The following is a 14515-nucleotide window of genomic DNA, read 5'->3' on the forward strand; positions in this document are numbered from 1 at the left end:
AGAGGGAAGGCTGCTTTCCAAAGACTTTCAGTCTTTCCCCAAGGTTGGGAAGTCCTTTACCTTTAACCTCATCCCTGTCTGTTACAGAGACCTCACAAGTACTTGCCTGACGAATCCAGGAGCTGGTCTAGCCCACTGGGTGAAAGGAGCAAGAACTGTACCAAGGACAAATGGAGTACTGCTAGCTCCAGACTTAGACACTAGAGGGTGCTTATAGTTAGTGCCTCTCCCTTACCACTTTCCCTAAGGAGGCCCCCAAAATAAGGGGTGGTCCTGGGGGCGTTAGATTATGGGAGGTCTAAGGCTGTCCTGCTACAGCTGGCCTTCTGGAAAAAAGTCTATAAATAGGCAAGAAGGTAGGTAGTAGGTCCTGGCATACAGGGCGTGCTACTATAGTTAGCAGGGACGCCGTGTCCAAGAGGCTGCCTTACACCTTCATTCCCACAGGAAAGGAAGCTGTGACTTCTACTCTGCTTATTATGTTACCCCCGCCCCTACCCTGAGAAACAATACCAAAAAAAGCAAATTCACACTGTCACAATTTATTGAAGTTTTATAAAAAACTCAGGCCACGTGAAAGAAAAAGGTACATTCCAATACTGTTTAAGGAATTCCTTCTTCCTCCTCCTCTGCTCTGTGGCACTGGTGTGAAGCAGCTCCTCACTTTCTACCTGTCAGACAGCATGGACATGTTCCTAAGCTGAGGCAGGTTGCCTTTCTCTTCTGAGAAATCTTAGCGGGGTAAAAGTTACTTGCCAGCCAGTACCTCTGTGTGAGGAAGTTACTACTATATCCGCCTGGTCCAGAGACCATAGCTCTGGCTTTTATTCGGTGTGAAATGGCCATGGGCACAAGGCATTCTTTGCTGTGTATCTCACTTCCATATGTGCTATCTTCCCCACACGTCCAGCCAGCATGCAGCCCAGTTTAAGAAGAAGTGAGAGGTGAAACTTAGACCTCTCTCTGAGCAAGAGCCAAACCAAATAAATAAAAATTGGGTGGGAAGAGGGGGTGAAGGCAAGGGAACAATCCTTTGTCTCAAGTCTGGTGCACCTCATGGAACATCAGTTCACGGGGGATGGCTGTTTCTGGACCAAACTTAGTGGCTGCCCGGCGCTCAAAGGCAGCAACATTCTGTTTGACAACCTCATCAAAAAACATGGTCGCCAGCTGGGAGTGCAGCAGAGAACGAAATTCAAAGGAAATCTGGAAATGCATAAGAGACAGAAACTTCAAGACCATGCTGGAAGGATGCTAATCTGTACGGCCTTCTTCACACCCCCTCCAGACATCACTTAACCGTAACTTAAAACTGAGCAAAATGCAAATCTGATAGCGACTTAGACCTCTGAATACATATTAAATTGAAGTGTTTAGTGCCTAGTTTTACCCTCATGCCTGATCCAAGATCTGTGCCACAAAACCTGACTCACCGAGAAGTCCACAGTGCAGGTTCGAGGGTAGGCAGGAATGCCAGGGCTGAATCGCCAAATAGTCTCTAAGTGGTTAAAGAGCTTGCCATCAGTGCAAACAGCCTAGAATAGGATACAATTGGCTAGTTAGCTCCCCTTGTTAAGAGGGGGTAGTGTAAAGGAGCTAGAGCAGCCATTGTCAACCTGTAGGTCACCCAAGACCATGGGAAAACAGGGATGGTCACATGATTCACAACAGTAGCAAGGTTATAGTTACGAAGTAACAACAAAAGTAATTTTATGCTTGGGGCTCACCACAACATGGGGAACTGTATTAAAGAGTCACAGCATTAGGAAAGTTGAGAGTCGCTGAGAGTTTAGCTTCGTGGAACTACTTGCATAGTATGTATGATGTCAGGTTGGCCCAGCACCACCACCAAGATAATTGATTTTCCTTTCCCTTTAATGTTAGGCAAATATTTAACACGTAGGAATCAAGTAATTATAGGCAAGGCCAAAAATAACCCTTGAATATGAAACTGCCAAGGAAAATACCCTGAATCCTCCCAGACAGGCCTCACCTTGACCATGTGTGGTTTGACCATGGAGACCGCAGAGGTATAACGTTCCAAGACAGGTGGAAACCCAACCTCCAACTGGGCTTTCAGGTGACCCTTACGACTGGATACTACCAGTGACTTTTTACACCACGGCACAAACTCCCGGTACTCCTGGACATTGGACACCACCTCATACATCTCCTGCATTGAGTACCTAGGACAAGAATCAGAGACCAAGAGCGGCCAGCTGGGTCAAGGTCCTCCTTGTCATTGGCCCTGATACAATCTCTGCCCAAAAACCAGGCACCCAAAAAGACCTGGATGATACATTATTTTATCCCAGTAGAGGCTTTAGATGACAGAATGTCAGTTTTATTGGTAACCAAGTCTGTCTCTTTTTTTTTTTACACTTTACTATTTTGTATATGTATGTATGGAACATGTGGAGAGCAGAGAAAAACTTAATTTTGTGTGTGTATGTATGGAACATGTGTGGAGATCAGAGAAAAAGCAGCCAGTTCTTCCAGCTTGTGAATTTGAGGAATCAAATTTGATCAGGTCTTTATGCTTGGTGCCAAGTGCCTTTACCTGCTGGGCCATTGGATTATTTAAACCACTGTGGGCACAAGTTGGCTTCCAATTCATGATCCTCCTGCCTCAGCAGTGCTGGGAACAACTCTACAACTTATTAATGTGGTCTTAGATAAACTACCTATGCTATGCCTCCGTTCTCTTATCTACAATACACGGAGGAATAATACTTGGTTCATTTGTTTGTGAGCACGAAATGAGACCGTTTATGTAAAGTACCTACCTGTATAGACTGGAGGCGTAGTTCAGTTAGTAGAACACTTATTTGGCGTGAAGCCTTACATTCAGTCACCAGCACCACATACACTGGATGGAGAGATGGCCCACTGGTTAAGAGCACTGACTGCTCTTTCAGAGGGCCTGGGTTTGATTTCCAGCACCCAGAGCTTACAACCTCTGTAACTCCAGGCTCTAGGAGGATCAACTCTGGTCTTCAAGGACACTTGCACTCACGTATGTGCATACACCCACATACAGTCACACATCATTAAAACTCTTTAAAAAAATGGGTGTGGTAGTACTCACCTGTAATTCAGCACTTAGGATTGCTTACCCACTCAGCCTAGCAGCTAGAACATAACGAGGCTCAAAATAACACCCTGTGTCTTTTTCTTTAATATGTTACTTCTAGTACCACATGCCTTTAATCCCAGCACTTGGGAGGCAAGTGGTCTATAGTGAGCTGTTACATAGAGAGACCTGACTCAAATAATTATGTAGTATTTTGCCCTTGTCCATCTGTGTGTGGGAGCTGTGCCACAGTGCACTCTTGAGGTCAGAAGACAACTCCCGAATGGGTTCTCCCATTCCACCACTGTAGGTCCAGGGGATCAAACTCAGGTCATCAGTCTTGGCAGCCTCCAGAGCCATCTGACCACCACCACCCCATTTTTTTAAAATATTTATTTATTTATTATGTATACAATATTCTTGTCTGTGTGTCTGCCTGCAGGCCAGAAGAGGGCATCAGATCTCATTTCAGATGGTTGTGAGCCACCATGTGGTTGCTGGGAATTGAACTCAGGACCTTTGGAAGAGCAGGCAATGCTCTTAACCGCTGAGCCATCTCTCCAGCCCCCTACCACCCCATTTTTAAACAAGGTAGTATAGCCTGTAGTGCAGGTTAGTTGGGTGAAGCTGATAGGGATCCTGCTGCCTAAGCCTCCAGGGTGCTAAAGCTATAAGCATGTACTCGTCACTAGCGAATTTTCTTTAACTATGTGTATGTCTGGGGGAGGGGCTGTGCATATGAGTGCTTGTGCCTACAGAGTCCAGAGCAGGATGCAAGATCTCTGGAGCTGGAGTCACAGGTGCTAGGCAATGAACTCAGCAGTACAGGCTCCTAATCATTAAACCATTTCATAATTAAACAATTTTTAGGCTTATTTTTATGTGTATGAGTGCTCTGCATGTACGTGTGTGCACGATGTGGGTGCTGGTGCTTGAAGAGGTGGTAAACCTCCATGTGGGGCTGGGAATTGAACCTGGGTCCTTTGTAGCAAGTGCTCTTAGCCACTGAGCCAACTCTCCAGTCCTTATAGTTTAAGTTTTTAAAAGCATTTTTGTTGCAGCTAGGCATGGTGGTGCATGCTTTTATCTCAGCATTTGGGAGGCAGAGGCCATTAGATCTCTGTAAGTTCCAGGCTAGCCAGGGCTACATAATAAGACCTTGTCACAAAACAAAAATGAAGCCTGGCATAGTGATGCAAGCCTTTAGTCCCAGCACTCGGGGCAGAAGCAGGCAGATCTCTGTGAGTTAGAGGCCAGTCTGATCTATATAATTACAAGGTGAACAGTCAGAGGTACATGAGATCCTGGCTCAAAACAAAAACAAAACTGGGAAGTGGTTTCTTAGCATGTGCGGGGTCTAGGCTCAATCCTCAGCGCTGCATGAAACCAGCATGGTGGCACATGTCTGAAATCTCCGCTCTAGAGAGGTGGGTGGAGGCAGGATAGTTAGAAGTTCAAGGCCAACCTAGGCTACGTGAGACCCTGTCTTAAGTGTATAATAAGTATGACACAGGCAAGCTCTGGGCTATGTAACCCAGGGAGGCTACAAGCTTGCAATCCTGCCTCTGGCCTCCAGAGCTGAGAATACAGGTCTGCCTGTGCTTGATAAAGTTTCTATGAGGAAACCCAATTTAAAGCACGGGCGCAACCGAGGAGGGAAATTTAGGTTGGGAGGCTGGCAGCAAAAACATTGCTGGGGAGGTGGGTGGTCCAATATGAATTTTATCAACTATTAGCAAATGGTTATTGGAGTGGAAGAGAAGGATGCTCACCCCATGATCCTACGCTCCGAGTAAGCCTTCCGCTTGTTGGTGAAGGGGGCAGCAAAGCCCATGAAGGAACGACTGGGAGGTAGGCCAGCCTCAGCCGCCAAGACCTGGGCAGCGCGAGGCAAGAAGAGGTTACAGGAAATCAGAAACCTAGCACCAAAAGGAAAGGAGAGGCAGCGTCACGGTTCTTTTTTTGTATTCAGCCAATTCCAGGTGAAGGGGAAGAGGGATGCATCACGGAGGAAGGTCGTTCGGGCAAGCCCTTCTCCCCCCCAGCACCTGCTCCAGCTAGCGGGGCTGGCTGGCTGGCCAGGCAGTCACGAGTGCGAAAGGTCGAGGGCGGCTGAGGACAGGGCCAGGGGTGGGGATGGGAAATAGAAGGGCACGGCTGAGGTGCCAGCTGCTTTTGGAGCAACGCTACTGCTGCAAGCAAACTCGTAGCATCCCCGTGCCCACGGTCCGGCCAGGTCCATTAAAGCCAGGGCGCCCGCGAAACCGAGAAGAGGCTGGCATGCACCACCCCGAGTTTGTAACTTGTATCTCCAGAGCTCCAGTCGGGCTCCCAGGCCCTACCAATGCCGACCCTTCTCCGGCCCGCCATGTAAGGGCTGCCACCCTCCATCGCAGAACTTCGGGGCGCCGGCGGGGCGACCCCCTCCCGTCCCGAGCGGTTGCCCGGGCCCGCCTCTCACCTCATTGGCCGCGGCGGCCGCGGAGGGCCCGGGGGCGGGGGCGGGACCGCGCGCGTGCCCGGGCGGAGCGAGAAGCCGCAGCAGCTTCGAGCGGCCGCGCGCGTCGGGGCCGGGAGCCTCCGCGCACCCGCAGAGGCCATGCGCGCGCCCGTCCCTGGCACTCGGGGCTGCGGCGGCTGCGGAGTAGGCCGGGCGGGAAGGGCGGCGGGCGCGGGCTCCGGATGCCTTCTCCCTGCTCCGGCCCGCGCGCCGGGTAGGCTAGCACTGACCGCAGCTCCGGGTTCCCTCACGTCACGCCGTTGCCAGGGATCTGGAGTGGGAGAGCGAGGGAGGAAGGAAAGGGCAACGCTGCCTGTCGGGAGATGTAGTTTCTTTGACACCTCTGGCGAGAGAGCAAGGGCGCTGGGTGCGCGTCTGAGGAGCTGTAGCGATAGCTGGGGGAGCGAGGTCGCCTGGCACAAAGTACTTGGCGAGTCTGTGGTCACAGGACCTGGTACGTAGGCGCAGAGGCGACGTCGTGGGCGTGTCAACGGCAGATGTCCATAGCTGTCCCGAGCTAGGTCTCCACAAGCCCTTTAGCGTTGAGAGGCTCCCGCTCTGCTCGGTAGCCTTCGAAGTGTTTGCTGCTGATTTGTGTCTTTGGAAAAGGATATTAACGTCGCAAGCTCTGGGCTATCTTGAATCTCCCCTCGCTCTCCACTCCCTCCTCTCCCTTCTTCCCGCCTCTCGTTATTCTAGACAAAATATTCGGCTTCTTCTCCTGAGCTGGCCTTGAATTCACAGTTCATCACGAACCGAACGTACCAAGGAACACAATTTCCCCTTAATATTTATGAGAAGAGGTCAGCGGCTGAGGCAGGAAGGTTGCCACGAGTTTCAAGCCAGCCTGGGCTACATAGCCAGTTGTAGAGTAGCCAGATCTACACATTGAGGCAAGCCTCAGTCTCAAACCAAACATAAGATATGTTTTGTTTGTTGGCCCGCAGCTCACTGTGTAGGTCAGACTTGTTTGGAGCTCTTGAAGGTCTTTGCTGCCTCTTGGCTGCTGTATTTACAGGCGTGAACCTCAGGCAGCGATCACGTTAGGGATTTTTTTTTGAGACATGACCTTGATCTGTAACTTGTGTTGACCTCAAACTCACAGGAATCCTCTTGCCACAGCTTCCTAATTGCTGGAATTACAGATGTGAGACATCACAACTGGCCAAATTTTACTTTTAGAGAAAAGAACCATCTTTGTCTGGAAAAACGTGTACTCGATGGAAGATGAGACCTCACAGCTCAAGCCCGACAGTGAACACCACTTGTTACTTCCCTTGATTCAAGGAGAAAACAATTGCTCTTGATAAAAGTAGAAACAAGCCGGGCGGTGGTGGCGCACGCCTTTAATCCCAGCACTCGGGAGGCAGAGGCAGGTGAATCCCTGTGAGTTCGAGGCCAGCCTGGTCTACAAGAGCTAGTTCCAGGACAGGCACCAAAAACTACAGTGAAACCCTGTCTCGAAAAATCAAAAAAAAAAAAAAAGTAGAAACAAACGGGCTGGAGAGATGGCTCTCCAGAGAGTGGTTAAGAGCACTGCTCTTCCAGAGGACCTGGGTTCAATTCCCAGCACCCGCATGACAACTCACAACTGTCTGTAACTCCAGTTCCAGGAAATCGAACATCTTCAGACACAGAAATACATTCAAGCAAAACACCAATGCACATAAGATAAAAATAGTTAATTGTCTTTAAGGAAAAAGAAATTTGCTGTTTTATTAAAATATATATATATCTAGGCTAGAGCACTGACTGGCTGCTCTTCCAGAGGTTCTGAGTTCAATTCTCTGCAACCATGGTGACTCACAACCATCTGTAATGAGATCTGGTGCCCTCTTCTGGCATGCAGTACAGAACACTGTACACACACACACACACACACACACACACACACACACACACCAAAGGAAAAAGAGAGAAGAGAAACAAACTACAAATTAGAAAGAGACGACCTAGATGGATGCAAGAACAAGCAAAATTCTGTCATATGCGGCTGAATTTAAGGACGCTGGGGCTGTCAGGGAGCCTATAATCGAAGGTGGTGGCAGGGAGAGGCAGACAGGCAAGGCTACATTGTGATGCAAGTCACATGACTTTACACAAATGAGGCCCTGGATCCCATCTCACAGCCAAGACAGGCTGACCAGATGGCTCAGTGGGCAAAAGTGCTTGTTGCCGAGCCTGATATGCATTTAGTCCCCAGGACCTGCATGGAAAGAGCCTTCTCCTCTGACCTACACATGCGTGTGTGCACATACATAGGTACACACACACTTAATAAAAAGTTTGGTTTTTTTTAATGACTCTTTTCCTTTTGCTCCCTTTCTTCCACCTTCCTGAGGGCATGACACCCCCAGATACAGAATACTTTCATTTCTTTTCTTCTTCTGACACCTTTCTCTCTAGGCACCTCAGGGAGGGCCTGGTGTGCCCTCTTCCCTTCCCCACTACAGTTACGGAATCTCCTTCCAGTTTGCAGTGGTGTTCTGAGGGCGCATGACCTTGAAGGGCAGCCGACTTGTCAGGTCAGCGTCACCCTCACGTATGAGACAGCTGCTCCGAGTGAGCAGGAAGGAGCAAGCTGAGGAAAAGAGAGAAGTTAACTGGGATACATGACTGAACTATGACCTCATTAGCACTCCGCCTTCACTGAGCTAACTTGCTTCAGAATCCCTAAGGTCCAGTAGCCCTACAAAACCAATTTGCTTGCTGTTCTTCAACTAATTAAATAGCTAATTACTTCCGCTTAATCCTTGCCTCGTTCACTCCTTTAGCTCTGGTTGTGCCCCTACCATCTACAGCGATGAGTTCTTTCCATGGCTTCCTCCAGGAAGACTCTCGACTGAACTCAGGCATACTGCCCTGAACGCCAAATTCCATGTAAGCAAGCATGGATCCTGTGTTTTCTCATTGTTTCATGTGTTTGCTTTATTTTCAAAAAGAGACACTTGCCTTAATTTGCAAGTTTCTTAAAAACACAAGCAAACACAAACCTTCTGTTTTGTTTGGCTTTGAGGCAGGGTCTCAGGTAGCTCGTCAAGCTTTCCTCAAACTTATTATGTAACCAAAGCTGGCCTTGAACTCCTGATATTCCTCCTAAATGCGGAGGTTACAGACTTATGATACCATACTTGGCTATAACTCCTTTCTTGTTTGTTTTGAGACAAATTCTCACTATATATTCCAGGCTGCCCTGGAACTTCCCATGTAGGCCAGGCTAGCCTCAACCCCCTCAGAGATCTGTCTGTCTCTGACTCCCAAGTGTTGGGGCTAAAAGTGTACCCATCATCCTTCTAAAACCCCTAAGTTTCTACCTACTGACCTGTTAGTTTAGTGCAGTATATATACTGAATCCTCGATAGCATTGTGGGGTAGACCCCAGAGAAAACTGCTCAGACATGGGTGTAAGCCAATAGAAAGCCTTCATCAGTCAGCTGGCAACTATACTGGGTGTTCAGGCTCCCGGCATAGCCCCGAGTCTTTCTCAGGGTGAGTTTTTTAAGCACAAAAACCATATCCTGGTTGATATGCTTCAGTTAACAAGAACCGTTAGCCAGAAGCAGAACTACAGAAGCCAAAAAGCAAGGTTAGTACATTTAGGGACTTTCCCAGAACTATGGACTTTGATGGATTAGGCTTTGTTTTCCTTTTTGGCAGGTAAGTGGTCTATGTGCTGGATTTTATGACCTGAATGGTATTTCCATCATGGAGTGAACTGTGCTAAGGACTGTGTTATGGTCCCCACTGGTCCATCATAGAGTGGGTTGTGCTACGGTCTGTGTGACTATTGTTACATTAGAAGAATGAAAACCAGAATAAAGAAAGGCAAGGCAAATCAGGCTGGTTCTGCACACTTGGGATCTCAGAACTCAGTGTGATTTTGAAGCCAGACTAGGTTACATAGTGAGTTTGAAGCCATCCTGGGCTACAGAGTAAGACACTGTCATAGAGAAAGAAAAAAAAAGAGGGAGGAAAGGAAGGAAGAGAGAGAGAGAGAGAGAGAGAGAGAGAGAGAGAGAGTCTAGAGTTACCCAATTTATTATTTTTAATTTTTTATGTATATATGTGTTTTGGACAAATATATGTTTGGTGCCCTCAGAGGCCAGAAATGGACATTAGGCCCTCAGATGGTTATGAGCCTTTGTGTAGTTGCTGGGAATTGAACCCAGCTTCTCTGGAAAAGCAGCCAGTGCTCCTAAATGCTGAACCTCCACATCCAACAATTTCTGGTTTTTAAGACAAGGTCTTAGTAGTCCATGCTGTCCTGAACTGTTCACGTAGCCAAGGCTAACCTTGAACTTCTGACCCTCCTACCAGGACCTCACAAGTGCTGGGAACACAAATGGTGTCACCATCTCCAGAAAGTTCCACTGTGTGCATAGGTGGCCTTTGTCACCAATTCCAGCTCTTAGCTTCACTCTGAACTCCAGATGTGACAATGTTATTAAATCATTTCCTTTATTTCTTTACTGGGAAATCATCTTTCTCGCTCTAAATAATAGTAGAGACTAACTAACCCCTAGCCCTTCCTCTTTCCAGCTGCCCAGAGAGCCAGTCTGACTCTGTCCCTCATTCACCTCCACTCCTGAGCCAGGCCTCAGCACGTGACTCCAGCTCAACCCCTGCCTCCATTCCTCAGGTTACTAAGCTATTTTGGGCCATGGAGGGTGTGTGCTCCTCTCCTCCTCCTTGGGTCACAGCCCAGCTTAGCCCTTCCTGGAGGCCCATCACACCCAATGGCCAAGCGAATGCCCAATGACAAGCTAAAACACTGACATCCATGTGCCCCTCAGTTGGGTTCAGTTTCCATCTCCTCCCGCTTCCTCCTCCTCCTTGGATATAAAGTGCCTATTCCAGATGCTGATTTCCTAGGCTTAGAAAACCAACTAACCAGCAGACCGTAACAACAAAAACCAATACTTATGTGTTGGGTGTGTGATACAATTTTTTTTTTCAATTCATAATGGTGTGGATTAAACCCAAGACTTCACACGTGCTAGGCAAGCATTCTATTACAAAAAGAAAAACATTTTCACATTTATTTATTTACTGACTTATTGTGTGTACACATAAGTCTTCAAATGCACATGAGTGTGCCATGACCTGTGTGTAGGTGACGGGAGGACATGTTTCAGAAGCAGGTTCTCCTCTTCCACTGTATGCATTCCAGGGATTAAATTTAGGTCGTAAAACTTGTTGACAAGGGCTGGAGAGATGGCTCAGAGGTTAAGAGCACTGGCTGCTCTTCCAGAGGTCCTGAGTTCAATTCCCAGCACCACACGGTGGCTCACAGCCATCTATAATGAGATTTGATGCCCTCTTCTGGCCTGCAGGCACACATGGAAGGAATGTTGTATACACAATAAATAAATAAATCTAAAAAAAAAAAACTTGGTAACAAGCGCCTTTATTCACTGAGACATTTTGCCCACACCATTTTAACATTAACTGTGTCCTCAGCTCTCTCTTCCCTTTGTTGCAACCTGATTTATGAGCTGGAGAGATAGCTTGTTTTGTTTTGTTTTGTTTTTGTTCTTCGAGACAGGTTTTCTCTGTGGCTTTGGAGCCTGTTCTGGAACTAGCTCTTGTAGACTAGGCTGGCCTTGAACTCACAGAGATCCACCTGCCTCTGCCTCCTGAGTGCTGAGATTAAAGGCATGCACTGCCACCACCTGGCTTGGAGAGATGGCTCAGTGATTAAGAGCACTGCCTGCTCTTCCAGAAAACCTGGATTCAATTCCCAGCACTCACATGGCAGTTCACAGGAGTCTGTGACTCCTGTTCCAGGGGATCCAACACCCTCACACAGACATGCATGCAAGTAAAACACAAGTGTGTATAAAATATAAATAAATAAATAAATTACAAACAAAATAAGAAATTTTAAAATTTTTTATTTATTTAATTTAATTTAATTAATTTATTTATTTGGTTTTTTGAGACAGGGTTTCTCTGTAGCTTTGGAGCCTATCCTGGAACTAGCTCTTGTAGACCAGGCTGGCCTCGAACTCACAAAGATCCGCCCGCCTCTGCCTACCAAGTGCTGGGATTAAAGGCGTGCATCACCACTGCCAGGCAGAAATTTTAAAAATTTTAAAAAATGGGGAGGCACATGAGTGCCGGTGCCTGTGGTGACCCAGAAGAGGGTATTCGATTCCCTGGAATCAGCTGGTCGTGAGCTCTGTGTGGGTACCAGGAACTAGCTCCAGTCTTCTACAGGGACAAACTGAACTTACTTGATAGGATGACTTTTCAACTCTCTCTCAGCCCTCTTTGGATTTTTTTTTTAAATTTTTGAGACAGGACCTCACTAAGTTGCCCAGGCTGACTCTGAACTAAGTCTACAGCTCCGGCAGGACTTAAACGTGTGATCAGCCTGCCTGAGCCTCCTGAGCGGTTGGGATTACAGGTGTACATCTGACAGCCAGTCTTGGGTGGCACTGAAGATTGAGCTTGAGGCTTCAAGTGTGCTAGGGAAGCAGTCTGCCAACTGAGTTACAACCCTAGCCTCTTTTTAGTTAAAAATAAGTCTTTTAAAGCCAGGCATTGGTGGCGCATCCTTTAATCCCAGCAGTCAGGAGGCAGAGGCAGGCAGTTCTCTGGGAGTTCGAGGTCAGCATGATCTACAGAGTGCATTCCAGGACAACTTGGGCTACACAGAGAAACCCTGTCTTAAAAAACAAAACAAGACAAAACAAAACAAAAAGAAAAACAAATTAGGGCTGGAGAGATGGCTCAGAGGTTAAGAGCAATAGCTCCCCATCCAGAGGTCCTGAGTTCAGTTCCCAGCAACCACATGATGACAACCATCTATACTGGAGTCTGGTGCCTTCTTCTGGCCTGCAGGCATCCATGCAGGCAGAACACTGTATACATAATAAGTAAACCTTTAAAAAATTAATGACAATAATAGTAATTGTAGTAACTTTAAAATATTTGTTTATTTTTATTTCATGTGTGAGTGTTTTCATGCATGTATGTAAATGCATCACGTGTATGTAGAGCCTGAAGAGGTCAGAAAGCGTGTTGAATCTCCAGAACTGAAGTTACGAACGACTGTCAGCAGCTACATGGTGTCAGGAACCAACGTGTTCTCTGTAAAGACAGCAAGTGTTGTTTTGGTTTGGTTTGGTTTTGGTTTTGGTTTTTTAAGACAGGGTTTCTCTGTGTAAAAGCTCTGGCTCTGGCTGTTTGGAGCTCACTCTGTAGATCACGTTGACCTTGAACTCACAGAGATCCACCTGCCTTTGCCTCCTGAGTGCTGGTGTTAAAGTTCACCACCGCCTGGCATTATTTAGTTTTGATTGTTAACTTGACCCAACCCAGAGTGATCTGGGAAGAGGGGAGGTACAAGAGCCCATGGAGACCAGATGTTGGATCCCCTGAGACTGGAGGAATTGGGGGTGCTTATGTGTTGAAGCTTGCATGTGAAGATCAGAGGACAACTTTTAGGACATGGTTCTCTCCTACCATGTGGCACCCAGGAGTAGAACTCAGGTCCTTTACACCCGCTGCTCAAATAATTGTTGTAGCTGGGCATAGGTGGTATACACCTTTACACCTTTACTCCCAGCACTCAGGAGGCAGAGGCAGATGGATCTCTGGGAGTTAGAGGCCAGCCTGGTCTACAGAGGGAGTTCCAGGACGGCCTGGGCTACATTACATAGTGAGAACCTGTCTCAAAAAAGAAAGAAAGAGAATGAGCAAGATAATTGCCTAGATTAGATTCACCTGTGAGCATGCCAAAGGATTTTCTTTTTTCTTTTCTTTTTTTCTCCTCTTTTTTTGGTTTTTCGAGACAGGGTTTCTCAGTAGCTATTGGAGTCAGCCAGTCCTGGCCTGGAACTTGCTCTGTAGACCAGGCTGGCCTTGAATTCAGAGATTCGCCTGCCTCTGCCTCCTGAGTGCTGGGATTAAAGGAATGTGCCACCACCGCCTGGCCTTTCCTTTTCAATTTAACTTAAAAATTTAATTTAACTTATTATTATTATTATTATTGTTTTTTGAGATAGGGTTCTCTGTGTAATAGTCCTGGCTGTTCTGGAACTCACTTGTTGACCAGTCTAGCCTCCAATTCACTGAGATCCGTCTGCCTCTGCCTCCTAGTGCTGGGATTAATGGCGTGAGCCACCACTCAAAAAACTTTTATTACCTTACATGTATTGTTTCACCTGCTTATCTAGGTCTGCACCAAGTGCATACCTGGTGACCAGAGAGGCCAGAAGCCTACCAAATTATCTGGAATTGGAGTTATAAACCACTGTGGGTTGCTATGTGGGTGTTGGGAATTGAACCTGGGTCCTTTGGAAGGGTAGCCAGGGCTCTTAACTAGCTGAACCACCTCCCCAGCCCCAACACTTTCTCATTTGCTAACTGATGATTGATGTAGGAGGGCCCAGCCCACTGTGGGTGGTACCATCCCTACGCAGGTGGTCCTGAACTGGCTTGGAAATCTAGTTCAGTTTGAGCCGCAAGCGGCGTTCCTCTCCTGCTCTGCGTTCCGGCTCCTGTTTCTGCTCTGACTTTCCTCGAAGAAGGATTGTGCCCTGGAAGTGTAAGAAATAAACCCTTGCCTCCCTTAGTCGTCTAGGTAGTAAGTCTTACAGCAACAGAAAGGAAACTAGGCTAGACTGGGTCTCATTATTTAGCCCAGACGGTTCTTGAACACACAACATTGCCTCAGTTTCCAATGTGTAGGAATTTTAGGCATGATTCATGCCTGTCTCTGAACCATTTTTTATAAATTGTACTAATCTACCAAACTCCACTTTTTCCTCCATTTTCCTCCTATCAGTTGTTCCTGATTAACTGCCTTTCCCCCCTTTTCCTTCCTTCCTTCCTTCCTTCCTTCCTTCCTTCCTTCCTTCCTTCCTTCCTTCCTTCCTTCCTTCCTTCCTTCCTCCCTCCTTTCTTCTCTCCACTCCATTGGGTGAGGGGGAGTT

The 14515-nt window shown here is 47.3% G+C and overlaps 1 protein-coding gene across 1 annotated transcript; it reads right to left on the reverse strand.

Annotated features, from left to right (window-relative positions):
- Positions 1-526: 526 nt before the first annotated feature.
- Coq10a (coenzyme Q10A) lies at positions 527-5995 on the reverse strand. The gene is made up of 5 exons (XM_048418821.3): positions 5535-5995; positions 4846-4992; positions 1994-2186; positions 1434-1535; positions 527-1206 (listed from the first exon to the last, which is right to left on the reverse strand). Exons 1-5 carry the CDS (start codon positions 5672-5674, stop codon positions 1039-1041), a joined length of 750 nt encoding a protein of 249 aa, XP_048274778.2. The 5' UTR covers positions 5675-5995; the 3' UTR covers positions 527-1038.
- Between the last annotated feature and the right edge of the window lie 8520 nt (positions 5996-14515).

Source organism: Myodes glareolus, chromosome 26, assembly GCF_982192425.1.
Source record: "Myodes glareolus chromosome 26, mMyoGla1.1, whole genome shotgun sequence".
NCBI classification, from domain to species: domain Eukaryota; kingdom Metazoa; phylum Chordata; class Mammalia; order Rodentia; family Cricetidae; genus Myodes; species Myodes glareolus.

Coding starts and splice junctions, on each gene's coding strand:
- Coq10a (XM_048418821.3), bottom strand. CDS start 5,674: ATGGCCTCTGCGGGTGCGCGGAGGCTCCCGGCCCCGACGCGCGCGGCC. Junction 1,536..1,993: donor TCAAACCACACATGGTCAAG/GTGAGGCCTGTC, acceptor ATCCTATTCTAG/GCTGTTTGCACTGATGGCAA. Junction 1,207..1,433: donor CCTGCACTGTGGACTTCTCG/GTGAGTCAGGTT, acceptor ATGCATTTCCAG/ATTTCCTTTGAATTTCGTTC.